Below are 21,954 nucleotides of genomic sequence, written 5' to 3'. Positions count from 1 at the left end.
TTTTGGCCAGTCTCCACAATGGGGGGGACGGGACCATATGTAGTTTTGTTTTTCACTAGGAGTCAGCCCTCGGCCCAAATGGCACGGAGGAGGCAAGGCAGGCATTTTCAGTGCAGCAAATCTGACAGAAGCACAAAGCACACTTTTGTAGCCCTTCCGCACTGAGAACTTAAGGAGAGCGGTGCTGGACACCACCACCACCAAGAACGAAACTCTGGCAGAGCAGTATCAAAACTCACTTTTATTGAAAATAAATACCAGCGAGTTCTTGCAGCATGGAGGTTGCAGTTCGAAAGGAGGCAAAGTGGCTGTAGACCCACAAATGAGGCCGCTCTCCACGGGCGCAGGCACGCTGTGTGAGAGAGAACAAGCACACCCCTCCTGGCCAACCTAAACTGACTTAGATCTTATCCTCCCATCCCGTTCCCCAAATCCAGGGAAAGTTACCCAGGAAAGCAGAATTGAGGCAGTCGCAAAGCTACATGAGAAGTACCTTACACCTGCAATTTATGTTCCTTTTGACACACTGTTGTTAAGTGCTGCAATTTCCCTGCAGTAACTTACCTCTCTTTTGTGCAGGCTTCCTCAAACTGGTGTCCACAGGTTGAAATTTTAACTACCGTTAGCTCCAGCCTGTGCTGGTTGGGTCCAGTGTTTGATATTCCCCAGAGCTTTGAAGTGGGGTGACTTTTACCCATAGCAACCATGTGGAGATATCTGGGTGCCAGACTGGCAACTGACATCTCCCTCTGACTGGCCCCTCCAGCTTCCTTAAGCAGGTCAGCAGAAGAGCTGATTTATTTTGCATTTAACTCCCACCCGCTCCCATTAATCCATACAACGACCCTGTGAGGTGGGCTAAGAGACTGGGACTGACTCCAGGGTTGCCCAGTGAGCTTCATGACTGCGTGGGATCTGAAAGATTTCCCTTGAAGCTTGAATTTGTTTTATTCTGGATTGTTTCATTTGATGTTTTCATGTGTTGCAAACCATTTCGAGATTATTTCTTTGAAATATAAACCGGTATGGAAATGAAATGAACAGTAATAATAAATCTCATTGGAGTAAAAAAAAAAAATGGTGCGTTTTAAAACTCTCAAGTTAAAGGGGGAACCACACACAAAAACAAATCTTTTGGTTAGAAATCTCATCCCACTTCAAAGTTCTGGACCACCGACACATGCAGAACACATCCTCTGAAAAAAATGCTGCATATCATAGAAGTAAATTTCTGCATCTCCCCTCCCCCTTACTTTACTTTCCTGTGAGAGGGAGGAGGGGAGGCGAGCCTGCCGCTCGAACATTTTTAAGTGCATCAAAACGTGCTTAGAAAAGCCTGCTTTAATTTCGCATCTTGGCAGGGAGGGGTGGGAAGTTCTCCAAGAGTCCACGATCTGTTAAGACAGAAGCGAAAAAGCTGGCTAGCAAAAGGCATGAAAGGCCAGGGATGCATTCTCGCCTGTTCCAAACAGCTCACTTTGTTTTGTGGGTTTGTAGCTTGTTCCATCCTATAAGCCGTGGCTCAGGCCTGTGCAGTTAAAATACATTAAGAGGGTCTCAGCTGCAGCCAGCAGCAACACTACAGGCACAGGGGCTACTATAGCTCAGGGAGCAACTACAGAGGAGGAGCTGTGCTAACTCCACTCCGTGGAATATAATCATGGGGGATAAGGCATGGCAACCTCTGGCCAGCTCCACTACGCAGCAGGACCCCTCTAGAAACATAGGAAATTAAGTATACAGAGTAGGACGCTTGGTCCATTTAGGTTGGTATTGTCTACTCTGACGGTTTGAGGCAAGGAGTTTTCCCCAGCCCTACCTGGAGTTGCCACTGGGATTGAACCAGGGACCACCTGCCAGGGATGCTTTTCTGCATCGCAGGGGGTTGGACTGGATGACCCACAGGACCCCGTCCAACTCTGCAATTCTGTGTTTCTACAATCCATGTGCAAAGCAGAAAAATGTTTCCTGTCTTTTGAGCAGCAAGCTTGCCACCAGGCGCAAATGTTCCCGTGATACCGCAGGGCAGCAGTGCACTATAGGCATTGTGGGAAATTAAAAATGGCAGGTTCAAGGCCAGTTTAAAAATTAAAGGGGAGGTCGCCCGAGGGTGCAGGGTGGACTGTCAGGGGCTGGCAGTTGCCCAGGGGCAGTGTGTGGTGATGTGAGACCTGGCAGAACGGGGTCTTGTCTACAGTGGCTCCGTTTGTGGAAGGCTCACTTGGTACCTTCATTATACACCTTTAAGCACCAGGCAAAATTGTTCCTCTTAAACCAGGCCTTTGGCTGATTGACAATGCCCTCCCTTTTAAATGTGTTGTGGGAGGGGGGATTATTAGAATGTTGTTGTCATTTTTATTATGTGTTTTGTGTTGTTTATATTGTAATTTTACATTGTGAACTGCCCCAGAGATCTTTGAGCAGAAGGCAGCATACAAATTTAATAAATAATGATAAAAACAATAATCTACAACACTTATTTGGAATCAGTCCAACCCAGAAAGCACTTCCTTGGCCCATCTCTGGCCCAGACCAGTTACTCCTGCAGCAACAGAGTTACGGTGTATTGCGGCAGGGGGTGGGCAGCCAGCAGACTTGGGAAAGGCAGCCCCAAGAAATCTGGGGGAGCATTGCTGTCTTGCGAGAACAACATGGGGAAGCAGGGTGGCAGCACCAACCTTAAGCTCAATTTCTTTTTCTGCCCATTAGCGCGCTGTGCTAGGCGCTGCACAACTGCTAATTGCATTTGAATTGCTTTATTCCTTACATGTTGTTTTGAATATCCCAATTCTAGCTTCCTGTTCCATTTTGCTGCTAATCCTCTCCACTCCTCTCAGGCCACTTATGGCGACAGAGCAGCAGCTTCTCTCGCAGGTCCTTCAGGGACACGCAGCGGACCACCGGGACGAAGCTTGTGGGCCGCCAGTGGTCCACAGAACGCGGTTTGGGAACTCCTTCTACGGTTTTTGAGAGAGAGAAAGAAGACTACCCAAACTGTTGTGTGATGTACTTGTGTTTAAAATGTGCTTTGGGGGGGGGGGGGAGTGAACAGGCACACCTGCTAGGATGAGATCACACATTTTTCATCTCCTCTGTGAGTTCCTCCACCCCAGCCCACTCCAGCCAGCTGCCTCATCCTCCTTTATTGCTTTTTCGGAAGTTCAGGATGTCCTTAGTTTTTTTTCTTTTCTTTTAAACTGTCCAGACCAAACGAACTCACATGCCCCAATGCTTTGGGGTGCAGTAAAAACTCTGCAGTTCATAATTTTGGGGGGTGGAGGGGAGGAGAAAGGAGCTTCTTTTTAAAATAAAAAAATACCTGCAAGAAGGGGGGGAGGAGTTAATGGGGAGCACCACCCATCCCTTCTCATACAAACCCCACCACAATCAAAGCTCAGTTCCTTAGGACCTCCTCCAACCCAGCAGGGACGGAACACAAGTTGTCGAAAAGTTACGGAGGACAAGAGGGTAAGGTGGAAGACCTTGCTCGCCTGCCGTGGACACAAAACATTTTATTTTCCAAAACGGGGCAGGCCAGAATGTACATCTTTGATGGCATGTGATGCCTTGGGAGACTGGGCTGAAGTCTCAGGGTGGTCACCTCCGAGCTGTGGTCTGTGGCAGGATGACCGGCACGCAGGCAATGCCAGCGAAAGACTCTGGGAAGTGCAAGTCCCTCTCCCACTCATCCGTCTCCGTGTTGTACACCTGTATGATGCTGGTCACGTTGTTCAGGTGCCAGTTGTACCCCCCGACGATGTAGATCTTCTTCTCCAGCAGGCAGCAGCCTGCCTCGGACTGCCCCGCCCGCATGGGGCTGACCGTCGTCCACTGGTTGGCTTCGGGGACGTAGTACTCCACCGCCAGGACATCAAAGCAGCGATCGACATGGTCCATGCGGCCCCCGAGCGAGTAGATCCTGCTGTTGGCGCTGACCATCGCGTGCAGAACTCGTGGCTCGTTCATGGGCGCCTTGAACTCCCACTGGTCCATGGCGGGGTCGTAGCAGTGCAGGGCCTTCTTGTCCTCGACTGAGATCCCGTAGCCGCCCGATATGTACAGCCTGCCCCCCACCGCGGCCCCGGCGTGCCCCCACGTCCTGCGCTTGAGCGAGCACACGTAGCTCCACTCGTTGGTCCGCGGGCAGTACCTCTCCACCGAGGCCAAGCTGCCGGAGCGGTTCCTGCCCCCCGTGGCGTAGACCATGCCATGCAGGACGTTCAGCTGGAACTGGATCCGGCTCTCTTGCATGGCCTGGATGCGCAGCCACTGGTTCAGGTGCGGGTCGTAGCGGTAGCAGGCGTCGACCGCCCCCTCGCCGCTGCGGTACTGCAGGTGCTGCCCGCCAACCACATAGACAAAGTTGTCCAGCAGCGCCACGCAGGTGTGGCTGCTGCCCACCTCCATCTCTGTCAGCTCCTTAAACTGCCGGGCGCTGCCGTCCGGCAGGTAGTAGACCTTGCTGCTCACGGTGCGGTCGTTGTCCGTGTAGGGCGTGCCGCCAAAAGTGATGAGGGAGATCACGTCCGAGCGGATGGCGGTGCGGGGAGACTGCATCTCGTGCTGCCGGAAGGGCAGGATCTGGTAGTTGAAAGCCTCCAGGAGGTACTGCCGGCACAAGACGTCTTCCACCATGATGTCCAAAGTCTGGACGTGGTCCACCAGCTCGGAGGATTTCATAAGCGGGAAGCGGATGTGGCAGAGGACCTGGCTGGCGTTGCTGCGGCGCGCTGGGTCGTACTGCAGCCAGCGGATGGCGGCCCGGAAGAGGTCGATCTCGCTACAGCTCTTGAGCTTGTTGCTCTGGAGGAAGAAGACCAGGCGCTCCAGGGGAAGGTGGAGGAAGTCCTCCTCCTCGGAAATCTGGAGGAAGTGGCGGAAGGTGAAGGCGTCCACCGACTCCTTCAAGGAAGCAAGGCTGAAGGTGGTGGCCATCTGCCCGATGTTGAGGCAGGTCTCGACGCTCATGGCAGACTTGAGGAACTCCTCGCACAGCTCCACCACCGGCACCATCTGCAGGAAGACGGCCGCCCCGAGGACATCCTGGATGCAGTCCAGGTCCAGTGTCACTTCGGCGCTGTAGGCGAACTCGATGATGTGCTTCAAGCCCTTCGCAGAGACGCCTTTCAGCTCAATCACGTCCTGGTTGGCTTCCCGCATTCCGCCAGTGAACATGGCCCTAGATGTCAAAGAGCCCGAGAGAGAGAGAGGAGAGTGTTCAGATTCACCATTCCTAGCTTGTCAACACAGGCAGCTTCCCCAAAGGCTGCTGAGTGACTCCCGTTTCCACCAAGTTAAAGTTATCCTTTTAACCCATCGGCCAACTGTAGTAGTAGTAGTAAAGGGTAAAGGGACCCCTGACCATTAGGTCGAGTCGCAGACGACTCTGGGGTTGCGGCGTTCATCTTGCTTTACTGGCCGAGGGAGACGGTGTACAGCTTCCGGGTCATGTGGCAAGCATGACTAAGCCACTTCTGGCGAACCAGAACCTTCTTATCTTATCTTCCCGCCGGAGCAGTACCTATTGATCTACTTGCACTTTGACGTGCTTTCGAACTGCTAGGTGGGCAGGAGCAGGGACCGAGCAACGGGAACTCACCCCGTCGTGGGGATTCGAACCACCGACCTTCTGATCGGCAAGTCCTAGGCTCTGTGGTTTAATCCACAGCGCCACCCGCATCCCATAGTAGTAGTAGTAGTATTTAACAAATAAGCAATTCAGTAACATTTTAAATTTACCAATCAATCCTTCCAGCTATGACTTCCGCTCCCACCCTCCCTGGTTCCCTCAAAATTTGAATTTATGTGGCATATTATAGTTACTCTATACGTTCACCCTATCTCACAAGAAAAAACAAAAAGTTTACCCCCACTGCTATTCTTACTCACAACCTATTTGAGTTTTAACATCTTTACACTGAGTTTTTAAATATTCTGCAAAATATTTTCCAATTGTTGCATATTATTTAGGCACCAGGCAAAAGTATTCCATTTCTACCAGGCCTTCCTTTGACTTTTAATTATCCGTAGCCTCTTTGGGATGGTTCACCCCTACCTTTTGTGTTTTCTTTTGCGCTGTACGTTTATGTGTTTTAAGTTACCTTGGTAAAGAAAGTGGCCAATAAATTTAATAAACAATAACAAAAAATAAAATTTAAGAATCTTTGCAGCTGCCCCAGGGCTAAGGGAACTCCCACCCTAGAGAAATCTGCCCTGACCCTTCTCTGGTGGCTTTTCTCCACTTTCTATTCTGACCAGCATTCGGCTTTTCTGGAGCCCTGAAATTGTTGGCATATTTAGGTGAAATGTCAGCGAACTGTCCAAGCATCCTCTTGAGATGCTACGAGACAGGAAAGGGCTGGGCAGACAGGTAAATGAAAAGGGAGCTGACTAACAACAGGGGTCTGTGGGAAGAAGAGATTCTGTCGCTCGTTTGTCTAAGCCCAGCCCAGATGTAGGTCAATTTTACTCTGGAAAATCGAAGCGCTGAGTTCCCTCCCCACAGCTCAGTGACCGGCTAAGCCACTAAATGGTTATTGTTCATCGGGGCAACAAATGGAAGCTTTATGCATTATGATGCCAACATATCTTAAGCTGTTGTGGAGCGGGAGGAAGGCTTTTTATCAACAACAGCAAGCTAAACATCCAGAGAGGCACGGTCAAATAATCCTGGTGTTGTTAGAAGATGACACTTCGTAGCCCTGAAATCCAGATTAAAGAAAGAAGAGGCGAAAAGCTTTTCAGAGGCGCCTCTCCCTTGCCCCCTTGATCTGAACCTGAATTGGGGCAAGGCGGGGGGACAGAAACGGAGGAAGATGCTACTAGATCCTCTACATACCCAAGTTATCAAAGAAGCTCTTGATGCACTTATGACCCAGCACCCTAAGAGCACAAATTCAGTCGGACAAGAGCCATTAGCATCTGCCTCCGATAATCACTCGCCTGTTAGGAAGAGCAATAAACCTCTGGGGTTTGATGTTACTAGGGAAACTAACGCCAATAAAGTTAATAATAATAATAATAACCCACACACAAATCTCGGAAGGTAGCCAAAAAAGCAAGGAGGGTGTTAACACCAGCAGCTGCAAGAAGGCGGAGAAATGGTGGTCAGTTCCAAGCACCGAGTGGCCAGTGTGGGAGATTGGTATTGGGGCTCTTACTCGCCACTTCTATATGCTCAGAACAACACACACACACCCAGCAGGGACGTGGCAAAGGCTTTGAGCCTAGATCCTCTGCCCCAATGGTGGTGGTAGTAGTTTTCCCAAGCCTCCCAGATATCAAGCCTGAAGGGGGAATGCAAAGCAAGCCACTGTGCGGGTGGGGAGGGGTGAGTCGCCAGGCTCAGAAGCAGGAGCACAGCTGAAGGAATAATAATAATAATAATAATAATAATAATAATAATAATAATAATAATATGATGTGTTGCCCCACCACTCTGAGATGCTCCCAGCAAAATACTGAAAACACAATAAAACAGCAAACATTAAAAACTTCCCTTCAGGTGCCTTCTAAAAGTCAAGATAGTTCTTTATTTCCTTGACAATCTGATGGGAGGGCGTTCCACGGGGAGGGTGCCACCAACGAGAAGGCCCTCTCCTTGGTTCTTTGTAACTTCACTTGTCACAGTGAGGGAGCCGCCAAAAGGCAGGCCCTCTGAGATGGACCTCAGTCTCTGGGCTGGGCAATGGGGGTGCAGACACTCCTTCAGGGCTTGGAAGGTCAGCACCAACACTTTGAATTGTGCTTGGGAACATGCTGGAAGCCAGTGTAGATCCTTTAGGACCGGTGATATATGGTCTGACGGCGCCCTGCTAGATCAGAGCAGAGGCCCGTCGGATTCAGCCTTCCCCAGCATGGTGTCCTCTAAACTACAGTTCCCACTGTGGCAGCCGCACAACCCTATGGAACCCACGGCCTGCCACTGCAGCAATCAGGTGCCTCCAGGAAGTTTACACAATGCCAGAAGACCTCCGCAGAGGCTGGGCCAAAATGTTCCTGGTAACGCTCCTAAACATCACAGCTAATGAGCCACAGGTGCCTCTTTGCTCCTCTTCCACGAAACTCTATAAGCCCCCTTTTTAAACTCATGTCTATCGCCACACCTCTGTGAAGATGTGTTCTGTGGAGCACTTTATTTTGCCTGCTCTTAAAGGGAAGATAAAGGGACCCCTGACCATTAGGTCGTGACCGACTCTAGGGTTGCGGCGCTCATCTCGCTTTATTGGCCAAGGGAGCCGGCGTACAGCACATGCTGCAGTCATGTGACCAGCATGACCAAGCCGCTTCTGGCAAACCAGAGCAGCGCACAGAAACACCGTTTACCTTCCCGCCGGAGCGGTACCTATTTATCTATTTGCACTGGCGTGCTTTCAAACTGCTAGGTTGGCAGGAGCAGGGACCGAATAATGGGAGCTCACCCCATTGCGGGGATTCGAACCGCCAACCTTCTGATCGGCAAGTCCTAGGCTCTGTGGTTTAACATGTTTAAAAACTTTCAATAAAATTGTTTTGTGTGTTTTTTTAAAGGATCTCAGTCAGGGTGGGAGACTGGGAGAGGAGTTAGGCACCCAGGTGAGAGCTGGGGGAGCCTGCCTTTCGAAGTGTGGGTAAATGATAAGATATGCACAATATAAATGTGATAAAGGGTCTTTTCAGTTATTCTTCAAGTCTATTCTTTTTTCCTCTTTCTCTTTTCTGTACAATAGTGTTCTGTATTTTCTTATAAATGAGTTTCAGTGTTATTGTTTAATATGTTTTTAAAAATGCTTTCAATAAAATTGTTATAAAAAGAAAGAGACATTCCGTTGTGGCAACCGTAAGCTAGGTTTAAGGTACCATATCTGAGCTCCAGGGACGTGGGTGGCGCTGTGGGTTAAACCACTGAGCCTAGCGCTTCCCAATTAGAAGGTTGGCGTTCGAATCCCCGCAATGGGGTGAGCTCCCGTTGCTCGGTCCCTGCTCCTGCCAACCTTGCAGTTCGAAAGCATGTCAAAGTGCAAGTAGATAAATAGGTACCACTCCGGCAGGAAGGTAAATGGCCACAAGACCTGGAAGCTGTACGCTCCCTCAGCCAATAAAGAGAGACGAGCGCCGCAACCCCAGAGTCGGCCACGACTGGACCTAATGGTCAGGGGTCCCTTTACCTTTACTATCTGAGCTCCTAACGCTGGAGCAGAGGTGAGGGGGTACTACTCCGGGTCTCTCACCTGAAGTAGTCACTGCAGGCAGCCAGGACAACTTTGTGGACCTGGAAGACCTCGTTGTTGATGGTGAGGATGACATCCAGCAGCTGGGCCTGAGCCCGGAGGGAGGCCAAGCCGTGCAGGAGGGTCGCGCTGTGGCCCGGGGCGGAGAAAGTGCATTTCAAAGTGCTGCTCTTGTCTGCCATGCTGCGAGGGCGAGGGGGTGATATGGGGGGAAAGAGGAAACAGAGAGAGAGAGGCTTTCAAACGGCTGGCCTGTATAACTGACACAATCAGGGCCGCAGGAAGGCGGGCAGAGCTTGGCAGCACGCCTGTATCAGGCCAGAGGAGGCCCATCGCGCCCAGCATCCTCTCCCACAAGGTCTATGATGCCCTCCTGGAAGTGTAGAGTTGGAAGAGAGCCCCAAGGGTCATCCAGTCCAACCCCCTGCAATGCAGGAATCTCAGCTAAAGCATCCAGGACAGATGGCCATCCAACCTCTACTTAAAAACCTCCAAGAAAGTCCACAAGCAACCCAGGGAGACCGTTCCAGTGTCAAACAACTCTCACTGTCAGGAAATTTTTTTCTGATGCTTACTCAAAATCTCCTTTCTTGTAACTTGGATGCCATGGGTTCAGGTCCTACCCTCCGGAGCAGGAGAAAACAAGCTTGCTCCATCTTCCATCTGACAGCCCTTGAGGTACAGTGGTGCCTCGCAAGACGAAAATAATTCGTTCCGCGAGTCTTTTCGTCTTGCGATGTTTTTCGTCTTGCAAAGCACGGTCTGTCGCAACTGCGCCTCTTCAAGCGGCTTTAAGAAAAAAGTGCAAGACGTTTTCGTCTTGCGAAGCAAGCCCATAGGGAAATTCGTCTAGCGAAGCAACGCAAAACCGAAAAACCCTTTCGTCTAGCGAGTTTTTCGTCTTGCGAGGCATTCGTCTTGCGGGGCACCACTGTAGTTGAAGATGGCTATTCTATCTCCTCTTAAGTCTCCTCTTTTCCATGCTAAACATACCCGGCCCCTTCAACCATTCCTTACAAGGCTTGATTTCCAGACCCTTGGTCATCTCCTCTGCACAACTTCCAGCTTGTCGACATCATTCCTAAATTGTAGTGCCCAGGACTCCAGGTGTGGTCTGACCAAGGCAGAACACAGTGGTCTATTCTGAACATCTGCCTTGCACTCAGAGAGTCGCTGGTTCACTTGCTGGTGTCTCCAGGCACAGCTGGCAAAAACTTCTGCCTGAAACCCTGGAGAAGTAGTGGCGCCTGCCCTGTGAAACACCCTCCCATCAGATGTCAAGGCAATAAGCAGCTATCTTACTTTTAAAAGACATTTGAAGGCAGCCCTGTTTAAGGAAATTTTTAATGTTTAACGCTGTAAGGTAAAGGTAAAGGGACCCCTGACCATTAGGTCCAGTTGTGACTGACTCTGGGGTTGCAGCGCTCATCTCGCTCTATAGGCCAAGGGAGCCAGCGTACAGCTTTCAGGTCATGTGGCCAGCATGACTAAACCGCTTCTGGCGAACCAGAGCAGCGCACGGAGACGCCGTTTACCTTCCCGCCGGAGCGGTACCTCTTTATCTACTTGCACTTTGACGTGCTTTCGAACTGCTAGGTTGGCAGGAGCAGGGACCGAGCAACGGGAGCTCACCCTGTCGTGGGGATTCGAACCGCTGACCTTCTGATTGGCAAGCCCTAGGCTCTGTGGTTTAACCCACAGTGCCACCCGCATCCCGTTTAACGCTGTACTGTATTTTTAATATTCGGTTGGGAGCTGCCCAGAGTGGGCGGGGTATACATAAATTGTTATTACTATTATTACTATTATTATTATTATTATTATTATTATTAGAACTGCCACTGCCAGTCGGTGGAGATGATCTTGAGCTGGAGGAGCCTGGTATAGGGCAGGTATCCCAATAGATTCCTAAGTAAAGCTTGGTTCCCTGGCCTGCTTCAACCAAAGAGCACAATTTTTTCACAATTCAGCCACAACTTCTCAGACTGGCACCTACCTGATCAGTCTGGGACCAACAGCGTTGGGTGCCATGAGAAGCATGAAAGCAAACTGCAGCTGCCAGCTGAGGCAGATGGATTCCCCCTGCCCCCTGACCTGGGCTGAAGTGGCCATTGTGACAGCGTCCAGGTGAGGTGCCCCTGGCTAGCTCACAGGACTAGGGCTTGGAAGCAGGAAGTAGGGTTCCCATATCTCTCCCGCTTCACTTCTGAATATGCTGGGACATCCACAACCCCTTGCATCGGCTAGCTTTTTTGTAATCCTTACCAGAACCTTCTCTCCTGGAAGGTCCATTTGGCCTCCTCTTTTCTGGAGAATTTAGTGCCCAGGGTTTCCCAAACTTGGGTCTCCAGCTTTTTTTAAAAAAACTACAATTCCCATCATCCCTGACCACTGGCCCTGCTAGCTAGGGATGATGGAAGTTGTAGTCCAAAGCAGCTTGAGAAGCGTAAGTTTGGGAAGCACTGATTTAGGCACATGGTAAACATCTTTTCTGGATTGTTTTAATTCAGTGAAGGGGAACTCTTTTTTTCTGGGGAGGGCCACATTTCCTGGAGGTAATTGACAGGGGGCAGTAAAAAAATAAGCAGAACACTCAGTTCTCTCTCTCTCACACACACACACTGCCATGCCATGTCCCTTCCTAGCACCCAAAATGAAATTTGATGCCCGGTTAATTTTTTTTGGGGGGGGGGGGACTTTTAAATTAAGTTTTCAGAAACACAGTAAAAGAAACAAACCAATCTACAGGAAATACAGTAAAGAGAAGAAAGAAACTAAAGTAAGAAGAAACAGAAAAAAGGACCAGATCCCCCTTTTCACTATATCTTAACTTTCATCCCTTACAGAGGAATGGCCCACCCCATTTCAATTAACTCTTGATTGATAAGTTGTTCTGCTAAAATTGTTTAATAAAAAACCTCTTTCCTCCCTGCTGCTGTTGGATGGTATTACAGTAGTGATGTGTCCATTTTCCCCTCCCAGTTATTAATCGCATCCTATTGATTTTACTGTACTGTGCACTGCTTACTGTTTTGTGTTTCCCCCATGGAGCCTTTGTGGCTGAAAGGAGGCACAGAAAATCCTAAACAGAACAAATTCAACGAACAAACTCATAAGACAGATCAGCACTGAAATGATCCCATTAAGATACAACAAAGCTACGATGCCGTTTGTGAACAAGCTATTCTTTCCGACTCCTTTTGATTGGAGATGTGCAGAAGCAGAAAGAAGGCTAAGGGAAATTGTTTATAGAATCATAGAGTTGGAAGGGACCACTAGGGTCATCTAGTCCAACCCCCTGCAACTCAGGAATCTTTTGCCAGAGGTGGTGCTTGAACCCATGACCCCAAGATTAAGAGTCACAAGCTCTACTGACTGAGTTCTCCCAGCTGCTTGGTAGAATGAACTGTGGCTTGGCTTAATGCACATTTCGTGTGTATGTGGAAAATAATCCTAATCCTATCCCACAACCCTTAACTTTTTTTCATCAAATGCTTTGATGAACACAAGATGCATCATTCTGGATTTGTACTACAGCAGCAGTAGCAGCAGCAGCAGCAGCTGAATAATAATAATAATAATAATAATAATAATAATAATAATAATAAATTTTATTTATATCCCGCCCTCCCCAGCCGAAGCCGGGCTCAGGGCGGCTAACAACAATCAAATAATCAAACAGTAAAATAGTTACACAATCTAAAAATATTTCATTATAAAAATTAATTAAATCAAATTGAAGGCAACCAATTAAGCAAAATTATGTGCAGGTTGCCAGAGGAGGGAGTCAGGCTGTGCCCTGACCAAAGGCCTGGTGGAACAACTCAGTCTTGCAGGCCCTGCGGAAAGATGTCAAGTCCCGCAGGGCCCTAGTCTCTTGTGACAGAGCATTCCACCAGATTGGAGCCGCAGCCGAGAAGGCCCTGGCTCTAGTTGAGGCCAGCCTAACCTCTCTGAGGCCTGGGACCTTGAGGATGTTATTATTTGCAGACCGTAGGTTTCTCTGTGGGGCATACCAGGAGAGGCGGTCCCGTAGGTACGAGGGTCCTAGGCCGTATAGGGCTTTAAAGGTTAAAACCAGCACCTTAAACCTGATCCTGTACTCCACCGGGAGCCAGTGCAGCTGGTATAGTACCGGATGAATGTGATCTCGCAGCGAAGACCCCATAAGGAGTCTCGCCGCGGCATTCTGCACCCGCTGGAGTTTCTGGGTCAGTCAGAAGAAGAAGAAGAAGAAGAAGAAGAAGAAGAAGAAGAAGAAGAGTCGTCTTAAAACTTTATCCCAGGCACACAAACCGGAAAATAAAGGAGGGAAGCATTAAGGATACTTAAAACCTAATGCTATTCTACTAAACGCTGCTCACTTACTGCCTCAAGTTACATGCCTGCACAGAAGGCACATTTTCCGCTTCTAAAATGGCAATTAGAATTTTTTTTAAAAGCATATATGCATATAATACAGTCAGCCTCCTTCAGATAAATTAGCGGTATCCATGGTTACTGAAACAATTCAAATCTTTCACCGCCGTACAAAACAAGAGCACAACACCTCTCTTGAGCAAGTGCACGGAGTGAGGAGATTCTTACATCTGGAAAGGATATTTGAAGCCCTATAGGCCAGTGGTGGACTAAAACTTAAGTCCCGCAGAGTCTCCCCTTTGGCAGGCGTGTGGGTTTTTTTATGTCCACCAATATGTTCTAAACTGAATCGAGAATGCAGGACACTCAGGATCTCTTAAGAGCTAAAGCACAACTGACCTGAGTTAGGAGGCTGCAAGTTTTCACTCTTGCTTAGGAGCAAATACCTCGCTCCACAGATCAGAATGAGACCCATCTACTCTGGTACATGCCCTAGCTATCCTCCCACTTGGACTACTGCAATGCACTCTCCGTGGGGCTACCTTGGAAGGTAACTCAGAAACGACAACTAATCCAGAATGCAGCAGCCAGACTGGTGACTGGGAGTGGCCGCCGGGACCATATAACACCAGTCTTAAAGGATCTATACTGGCTCCCAGTACTTTTCAGAGCACAACTCAGTTTTGTGCTGACCTTTAAAGCCCTAAACGGCCTCGGCCCTGTATACCTGAAGGAGCGTCTCCACCCCAGACACTGAGGGCCTTTTGGTGGTTCCTTCACTGTGAGGAGTGAGGCTACAGGGAACCAGGCAGAGGGCCTTCTCAGTAGTGTCACCCATCCTGTGGAACACCCTCCCAGCAGATGTCAAGGAGATAAATAACTACCAGACTCCTAGAAGACACCTGAAGGCATCCCTGTAGTAGGAAGTCTTATAATGCATAATGTTTTATTATGTTTTTTTTATATGCTGGAAGTGTGGCTGGACAACCCAGCCATATGGGCAGGATGCAATAAAAATTACTATTATTGTTGTTGTTATTATTACTAAACAAAACTTATATACCACTTGATCATTTGTTTTAAAAAACTAGGAAGCTCTAAGCAGTTCACAACAATATAAAAGAAAACACTAAACACTGTCAATTTTTTAAAAAAAGCAGGTATTAAATATATTTAAACAATGATTAAAACAAATGGTAGCGCGTTCTCTCTCTAAATCATCATCTACTTGTCTAGATAGGCTAGCCTACAATAAAATGTTTTAAGCAGGTGCCGGAAAGAATACAGGGAAGGTGTCTGCCTGATGTCAACGGTCCAGCTGCCGGTCAACACAGAGCAGGCAATACCCTGAGCGAGATCGACTCATTATCTGATCTGGGATATAAAAGGCCATTTCCTGTGTTCTGTCCCTCAAGCAGGAGACTGGGGCTTTTGCAACGTGGTGGAGGACAACTATCTCCACCTCCAACATCCAGCCTGAAGAAGTGCTCTGTGAAACCGGAAAGCTTGCTCATTTTTTAGCAGAATACACACAGCCATTTAACAAAGCAGTTGAACTTACCTACAACAAGCTTACTTGTAATACCTGTCAGAACTCTTCAGCTGAATCGTCGAGTGGTGGGGGGTATACCTCTCAGTTGGTAGAGCATGAGACTTTGAATCTCAGGGTTGTGGGTTCGAGTCCCACACTGGGCAAACGATTCCTGCATTGCAGGGGGTTGGACTAGATGACCCTAGGGATCCCTTCCAACTCTACAATTACCGTATTTTTCGCTCTATAGGACGCACTTTCTCCCCTCCAAAAATGAAGGGGAAATGTGTCTGCATCCTATGGGGTGAATGCAGGCTTTCACTGAAGCCTGGAAAGCGAGAGGGGTCGGTGCACACCGACCCCTCTCGCTCTCCAGGCTTCGCAGACCTCTCTGCAAGCAGCAGGAGCGCTCCCGCTGCTTGCGGAGAGTTGCCTGCATGCCGAAGCCTGCGCGCGCTGAGATCAGCGTGTCCAGGCTTTGCGGACCTCTCCGCAAGCAGCGGGAGCCAGCGCTGGGCTTCCACGGCTTGCAGAGAGCTGCCTGTTTGGGGGCTGGGGTCGGGGGAAGCTCGGGCCTCCCCCGCCCCAGCCCCGCGCCCGGGGGGGAAATAATTTTTTCCCCTTTATTCCCCCCCCAAAAAAACTAGGTGCACCTTATGGGACGGTGCGTCCTATAGGGCGAAAAATATGGTATATAACTCTATGCTGTTTGATGGGCCGTGTTTTAGAAAGGGGGAGTTTATATACTGTATTATTATTATTATTATTATTATTATTATTACAGTCATGCCTCGGGATGAATACACTTCAGCTTAAATATTTTCGGATTGCGCTTCGCAGTGACCCAGAAGTAACGGAGTGCATTACTTCCGGGTTTCGCCGCTCGCACATGCACAGACGGTCAAAATGACGTCACGCGCATGCATGGAAGCGGCAAAACGCAGCCCGCTCACGTGCAGACTCGTCTTACATTCGCTTCAGGATGCGAACGGAGCTCCGGAACGGATCCCGTTCGCATCCAGAGGTACCACTGTATTATTATTACAACACCTACTACTACTACTACTACTATTCTGTGGTCGATACAACCACGATGGTCAAAATGACAATAAATGTAACATACTAAAATAAAATAAAATAGAAGTAGTAGTACTAATAATATTAATAATAGTAATAATTTATTTATACGCTGCCCCATCTGACTGGGTTGTCCCAGCCACAAATTAGACACAGTAAATAACAACAACACAACAAAAATATATTGTGATAAAATAATAAATAATATAAAGTAATAATGATAGGAATGAAGCAGTAACAATGATACAATGATAAGGATAATAAACGTAAAATAACAATGATAGGAACACAATAAAATAAAGCTAATAAAGATATAATCAATATGATAACAATATAAAAGAATTATGCAAGGCATATGATAAAATAAAGCCGTGACAATGATATAAATATAATAATGATCAGTGATATAAAATAGTAACGATTTTAACAGGAGAAATTCAGAATAGTAGCGATATAGTGAATTGCAGAATTGTAGGATCGTGGCGTTGGAAGGGACCCTGAGGGCCATCTAGTCCAACCCCCTGCAAGGCAGGAATATGCAGCTGCCCCATACGGGGATCGAACCTGCAACCCTGGCATTACCAGCACCAGGCTCTAACCAACAACAACAAATACTGCAAAATAATGATATGCATGTGATAAAATAAAAGAGCAACAATGATACCCCAAAGACTGGGACAGCTCAGCAGAGCACGAGACTCTTCATCCCAGGGTTGTGGGTTCGAGTCCCACGCTGGGCGTTGCAGAGGGTTCAACTAGATGACCCTCAGGGTCCCTCCCACTTCTACAATTCTATACTAAATATGATGATAGCAACAAATAACGCAGAATAACAACGACAGAACAGCAACCACGATATGCTAAATGCTATGATAATAACATTTAATGTAGAATGAACATAAAGCAACAACTAACCGATGCACTAAGCATGACAATAACAGCAAAAACAGCGCTAAAAATAAATATAAAGAAAAATCTTAATAAATGATGTGCTGCAAGGAAAGCAAAGCAGCAAGAATAACGGGTACCAAATAGTCAAGTGCAGGGAGTTCCCGCGTCAAGAGCGGGCGCCCCTCTTCTTCTTCTTCTTCCTCCTCCCTCCTCCTCCCTCTTTCCTCACCTGCTGCTGCTGCTGCTGCCGCCGCCTCCTCCGCCGCCGCCGCCGCCGCTCCCTCCGCCTCCCCCGGCGACGCTGGGCGTGGGCGGCCGCTCGGCGGAGGCGAAGGCTTCGGCCCCTCCGGACTCCGCCATCTTGCCCGCCGACGCCGCCTCAGGCCTTCGCCAGGCCCGGCTTCCCCTTCCAGGCGACGCCGACGCTGCGCCTCAGAGCAGGCCGGGAGGCGGGAAGGCGGGACGCGACGACGCGGCGGAGGGGGCGGGGCGAGGGGGCGAGGGGCGAGGGGCGGGGCGGGGGCGGAGTCGAGGCCAGCCCGCCTTTTTCTCGTTTTACCTCAGGAGAAGGGAAGGCGGGGAAGGTCGCCTCAGACACGGACCTCCTCGCGTCTCTCTCGCTATATTTCTATAAATATCTGTTAAAAAGCACACAGGCGCAGACCTCTCTCGATATATCTATAGAAATAGCAGTTTTTTTGGTGTTTTTTTTATAAATATTGCAAATTTCCAACAGAAAAAAATCAGCAAACATATACCATCCCTTCACCAGACAAAAACAAAGAAAGAAAAACATACAAAAACAAAAACACAAATCTATAATAAAAAACATCATAACATTTCATAACACATTTTTACATATCTAACTGGACTTCCTCATATCTCCCCTGCGTTCTCAATATTGAATTTATAAATTTATAAATAACAGTTTAAAAGCACACAGGCGCAGACCTCTCTCGATATATTTATATAAATATCTGTTAAAAAGCACACAGGCGCAGACCTCTCGATATATTTATATAAATACCAGTTAAAAAACACACAGGCGCAGACTGTCCCTCTCTAATATAAAATCTCATCTCTCTAGAGAGATACTCTATATAATGATGTAAATATCAGTTTAAAAGCACACAGGTGCAGACCTCTCTAGATATATTTATATAAATACCACTTAAAAAACAGGCGCAGACTGTCCCTCTCTCTAATATAAAATATAAAATCTCATCTCTCTAGAGAGATACACTATATAATACATAAATATCAGTTTAAAAGCACACAGGCGCAGACCTCTCTCTCGATATATTTATATAAATACCAGTTAAAAAACACACAGGCGCAGACTGTCCCTCTCTCTAATATAAAATCTCATATCTCTAGAGAGATACCCTATATAATATATAAATATCAGTTAAAAAGCACACAGGCGCAGACTTGCCTGTCCCTCTCTCTAATATAAAATATAAAATCTCATCTCTCTAGAGAGATACACTATATAATATGTAAATATCAGTTTAAAAGCACACAGGTGCAGACCTCTCTCTCTCGATATATTTATATAAATATCAGTTAAAAAACACACAGGTCAAGACTTGCCTGTCCCTCTCTCTAATACAAAATATAAAATCTCATCAGAGAGATACACTATATAATATATAAGTATCAGTTTAAAAGCACACAGGCGCAGACTTGCTCTCTAATATATAAAATATAAATGTTAAGTTTGGAAGCGCACGAGCACAGACTTGCCCATCTATACACAATATATAATATGTAAATATCTGTTTGAAGCACACAGGCGCATTGCCTTTCCCTCATAATATAAAATATAAATGTCAGTTTGAAAGCACACAGGCGCAGGCTTGTCCATTCCCCCTACACAGCAATATATAAAAATGTCCGTTTAAAAGCACGTCTACTTGCCCGTCTCTCTTAAAATATATATGTACATTTATTATAATGAATTTTATCTATATCTCTCATTGCAATTAGCAGTGCAAATACCAAATGTTTCCTTTAAAACACAATAAGCACGCAAACGCCGCTATTCACAAAAGGCCACCTTTTTATTGCAATCTCCTTGCATTTTAATTCTGTTAAGGCTTCAATTTTAATTCTGTTAAGATCAATTCAGTCTGTTTCAGTGTTGCTGTTGTTGTTTTGCATGTATTTAAATGAGGGTTGTGAATTTGTCCTTGAGAAGAAGAAGAAAAAGATAATGGAAAATGATGGCAGAGTTGCCTTCCTGGGTGAAATAGTTATATAGTTATAGACAGCTTACCTTATAAACGAGTTATATATTACAGTACCTATCTATAGCACAATACACGTAAGTGCTATAAGCAGAGACACTGTATCACAGGGGTCGGCCGAATGCACAATATCTATTTTCCATTCAACATAAAGCATGCTATCTTACCTTAATGTTCTTATAAATATAAGCTAGTTTATCTTATAAATGATTTGGATCAGAATCAGAAGAATCCTTATTTGCATCAGCTACTAACCCTAGCAATAAAATAAAATGTACTGACGACAGAGGTAAAAGACTTAACTATAGAAAATACATATAAACTATTTATTTATAGCCAAATAGAGAGAGCACATAAGGAAGTATAAATTATTGCTTCCTTTAAACATACGCTATCTTATATGTGGTATAGTTTATCTTACAAACTACTCCTGTAAATATCCAGATAAATATATTGGGGGTGTGCAGTGCAAATAAATGTTTGCTTTAAAAGCGCTGTTTCCTAGCTAGGTAGAGTTCATAAGGTAAATAAGATAAGATACGGTGCTTTAAAAAAAAAATCCATACCATGTGACAGCTCGATAAAGTTCATAACATAAATGAAATATCCCAGATACACTGTATGAGTAAGCGTTCACTTTGAAAACGCACAGACTTGAGACAGAGAGATATAAGTTTTGGAGAGGGATATTTATGTTTTATTTAAAAAGTTTGTCTTAGGGTCATGGGTTCGAGCCCCAGGTGGGGTGAAATATTCCTGAATTGCAGGGGGTTGGACTGGATGACCCTTGGGGTCCCTTCCACTCTACAATTATTTGATTCTATGATTCTGTATCCATGAAAAGTCTTTCGAGGGAAGGATACATGAAAGGACATTTCCCATACTGTAAAAAAAAGTGTGAAGTGTGAATGGGACAAATGTGATTCTGCTTAAAAATAAAACAACCACGAGGTTAGTTTTGAGGGGGCAGGCAAAAATAATGGGGGGCATTTGATATGTCCACACACACACTGAAAAGGGGTTCAAAGTGGGGAGGTTTTGAGTGGCCTCATTCAGAGAATGTGGATCTATGGGGATAGAGACACCCAGAGTTTGGAAGGTGTGTATCCCTTTGTGGGGTGAATCAATAATAATAATAATAATAATAATAATAATAATAATAATAATAATTTATACCCTGCCCTCCCCAGCCAAGACCGGGCTCAGGGCAGCTAACACTAGATATTAAACAACTGATTGAAATAAAGCTTAAAAAACAAGATTAAAAAGCAACATTAAAATACAGCCTCATTTCAGCAGGGGTCAGATATGCATACTTCTCCACACAGGGAACCCCTGAATTAGTGGTCTCCCAGTAACACCAGTCCTCTAGATCCTGACAGCCCAGTCCACCTACATATAGAATCATAAAATTGTAGGGTTGGAAGGGACCCCGAGGGTCATCCATCCCAACCCCCTGCGATGAAGGAATCTTTGGCCCTACATGGGGCTCAAATCCCGGCCCTGAGGTTCTGATCCTCATGCTCTACTGACTGAGCTTCCAAGACGGACTTAATGCACATTCAGTTCTGTAGTGGCTCCATGTTTCTAGAATGCTCTCCCCAGAGAGGTTCACCTGGCGCCTTCGTTACATATTTTTAGGCACCAGGTGAAAACCAGGCCTTGGATTGATTAATATTAATATTGGGCTGATTAATAAAGTGAGGTTACAGGTGTCGCAGGAATTAATGTATAGGTTGGGGGGGTTGCCCCTCCAGCAGATATCATGCACATGCAGCCCACTACCAAAACCAGCACAATCGCTTTTGTGACTTTTGTGACTTGTCCCCACAAAACACTTCATCACAGTTTCTTCCTATCTATTCAAAGGGCCTTTGCTGCATGATACCAAATGTAAGAATTCACTGATCAATACATCTATGTACTGGCTCACTGGGAAAACCTCAGAAATTCATAGACAGGTGAGCTCAGCTACTCAGCAGCCCCTATGCCTGAGTGATAATCCCTGGCCTCCTGATACCTGAGTGCCAGACAGGTAGCCATTCCAGAAGTAACAAACCCAGATGAAGACAAAAGGGTGTGATGAACTTGGCCGGGAAACAGGGAAATGTAAATATCTCTTTTGTTACACTGGATGGGCTTTTGGTGGAGGGCAAGGAGAACCATGGGGCAGGGTCCAGGATGCTCAGATTACGACCACCAGACCTCCCCTTTCATGATGTAACCGTGATGTACTTGGGGGGGGGGTAACATGGGGATTAGCAGCTAATAAAAGTTTGGGTTCTCTTTTGTTCGGGACTTCCATCTTGTTCCACCTGGTGGCAGGTAGGAGTCCAGTCTTCAATAAAGACCAAGCCTACTGGCTCCTGTTTTGCTCTGGTATTCCTGGCTGGTGTCCTTGTTTTTTGTCCAAGGGAGCCCTCGGATTTCTCCGTTAACACAGGGAACCAGGCACAGGGCCTTCTCAGTGGTGGCACCCACTTTGCTGAATGCCCTCCTGTCAGATGTCAAGGAAATATACAACTTTTAGAAGACACCTGGAGTTTTTAATGTTTGATGTCTCACCGGTTTTATATATGTTGGAAGCTGCCCAGAGTGGCTGGGACAACACAGCCATATGGATGGAGTATAAATAAAA

At 46.9% G+C, this 21,954-nt stretch overlaps 1 protein-coding gene and 2 long non-coding RNA genes across 4 annotated transcripts in view; 1 reads left to right on the top strand and 2 right to left on the bottom strand.

Moving 5' to 3' along the window:
* LOC309523108 overlaps positions 1-21,954 on the top strand; it is a 152,692-nt gene that overhangs the window by 128,524 nt on the left and 2,214 nt on the right. The window lies entirely within an intron of this gene.
* Positions 1,323-12,089, bottom strand: KLHL26 (kelch like family member 26). 2 transcript variants are annotated; one of them, XR_014215169.1, is made up of 3 exons: positions 9,210-9,392; positions 3,059-5,179; positions 1,323-1,394 (listed from the first exon to the last, which is right to left on the bottom strand). XR_014215169.1 is itself a non-coding variant. In XM_082206408.1 (3 exons), the coding sequence occupies exons 1-3, from the start codon at positions 11,319-11,321 to the stop codon at positions 3,598-3,600; spliced, it is 1,881 nt and encodes a 626-aa protein (XP_082062534.1). In that variant the 5' UTR covers positions 11,322-12,089; the 3' UTR covers positions 1,323-3,597. The 2 variants fall into 2 exon arrangements, 1 of the variants encoding a protein (XP_082062534.1); XM_082206408.1 differs by adding an exon at positions 11,206-12,089 and having other exon boundaries at positions 1,323-5,179.
* LOC309523178 lies at positions 17,595-20,552 on the bottom strand. Its single transcript, XR_014215276.1, has 3 exons — positions 18,258-20,552; positions 18,019-18,070; positions 17,595-17,731 (listed from the first exon to the last, which is right to left on the bottom strand). It is a non-coding gene; the product is annotated as an uncharacterized lncRNA (long non-coding RNA).

This window comes from Podarcis vaucheri, assembly GCF_965113315.1.
Source record: "Podarcis vaucheri genome assembly, chromosome: 18".
Lineage (NCBI taxonomy): Eukaryota > Metazoa > Chordata > Lepidosauria > Squamata > Lacertidae > Podarcis > Podarcis vaucheri.
The sequence above is the reverse complement of the archived record's forward strand: the minus strand, read 5'-3'. Positions and strand labels throughout refer to the sequence as shown.

What these genes read in the sequence shown, in the direction of transcription:
- KLHL26 (XM_082206408.1), bottom strand. Translation starts at nt 11,321, where the DNA reads ATGGCCACTTCAGCCCAGGTCAGGGGGCAGGGGGAATCCATCTGCCTC. An exon ending in GTTGGTCCCAGACTGATCAG is followed by an intron (nt 9,393 to 11,205) that starts GTAGGTGCCAGT and finishes TCGCCCTCGCAG; the next exon opens with CATGGCAGACAAGAGCAGCA. An exon ending in GCCTGCAGTGACTACTTCAG is followed by an intron (nt 5,180 to 9,209) that starts GTGAGAGACCCG and finishes TTTGACATCTAG; the next exon opens with GGCCATGTTCACTGGCGGAA.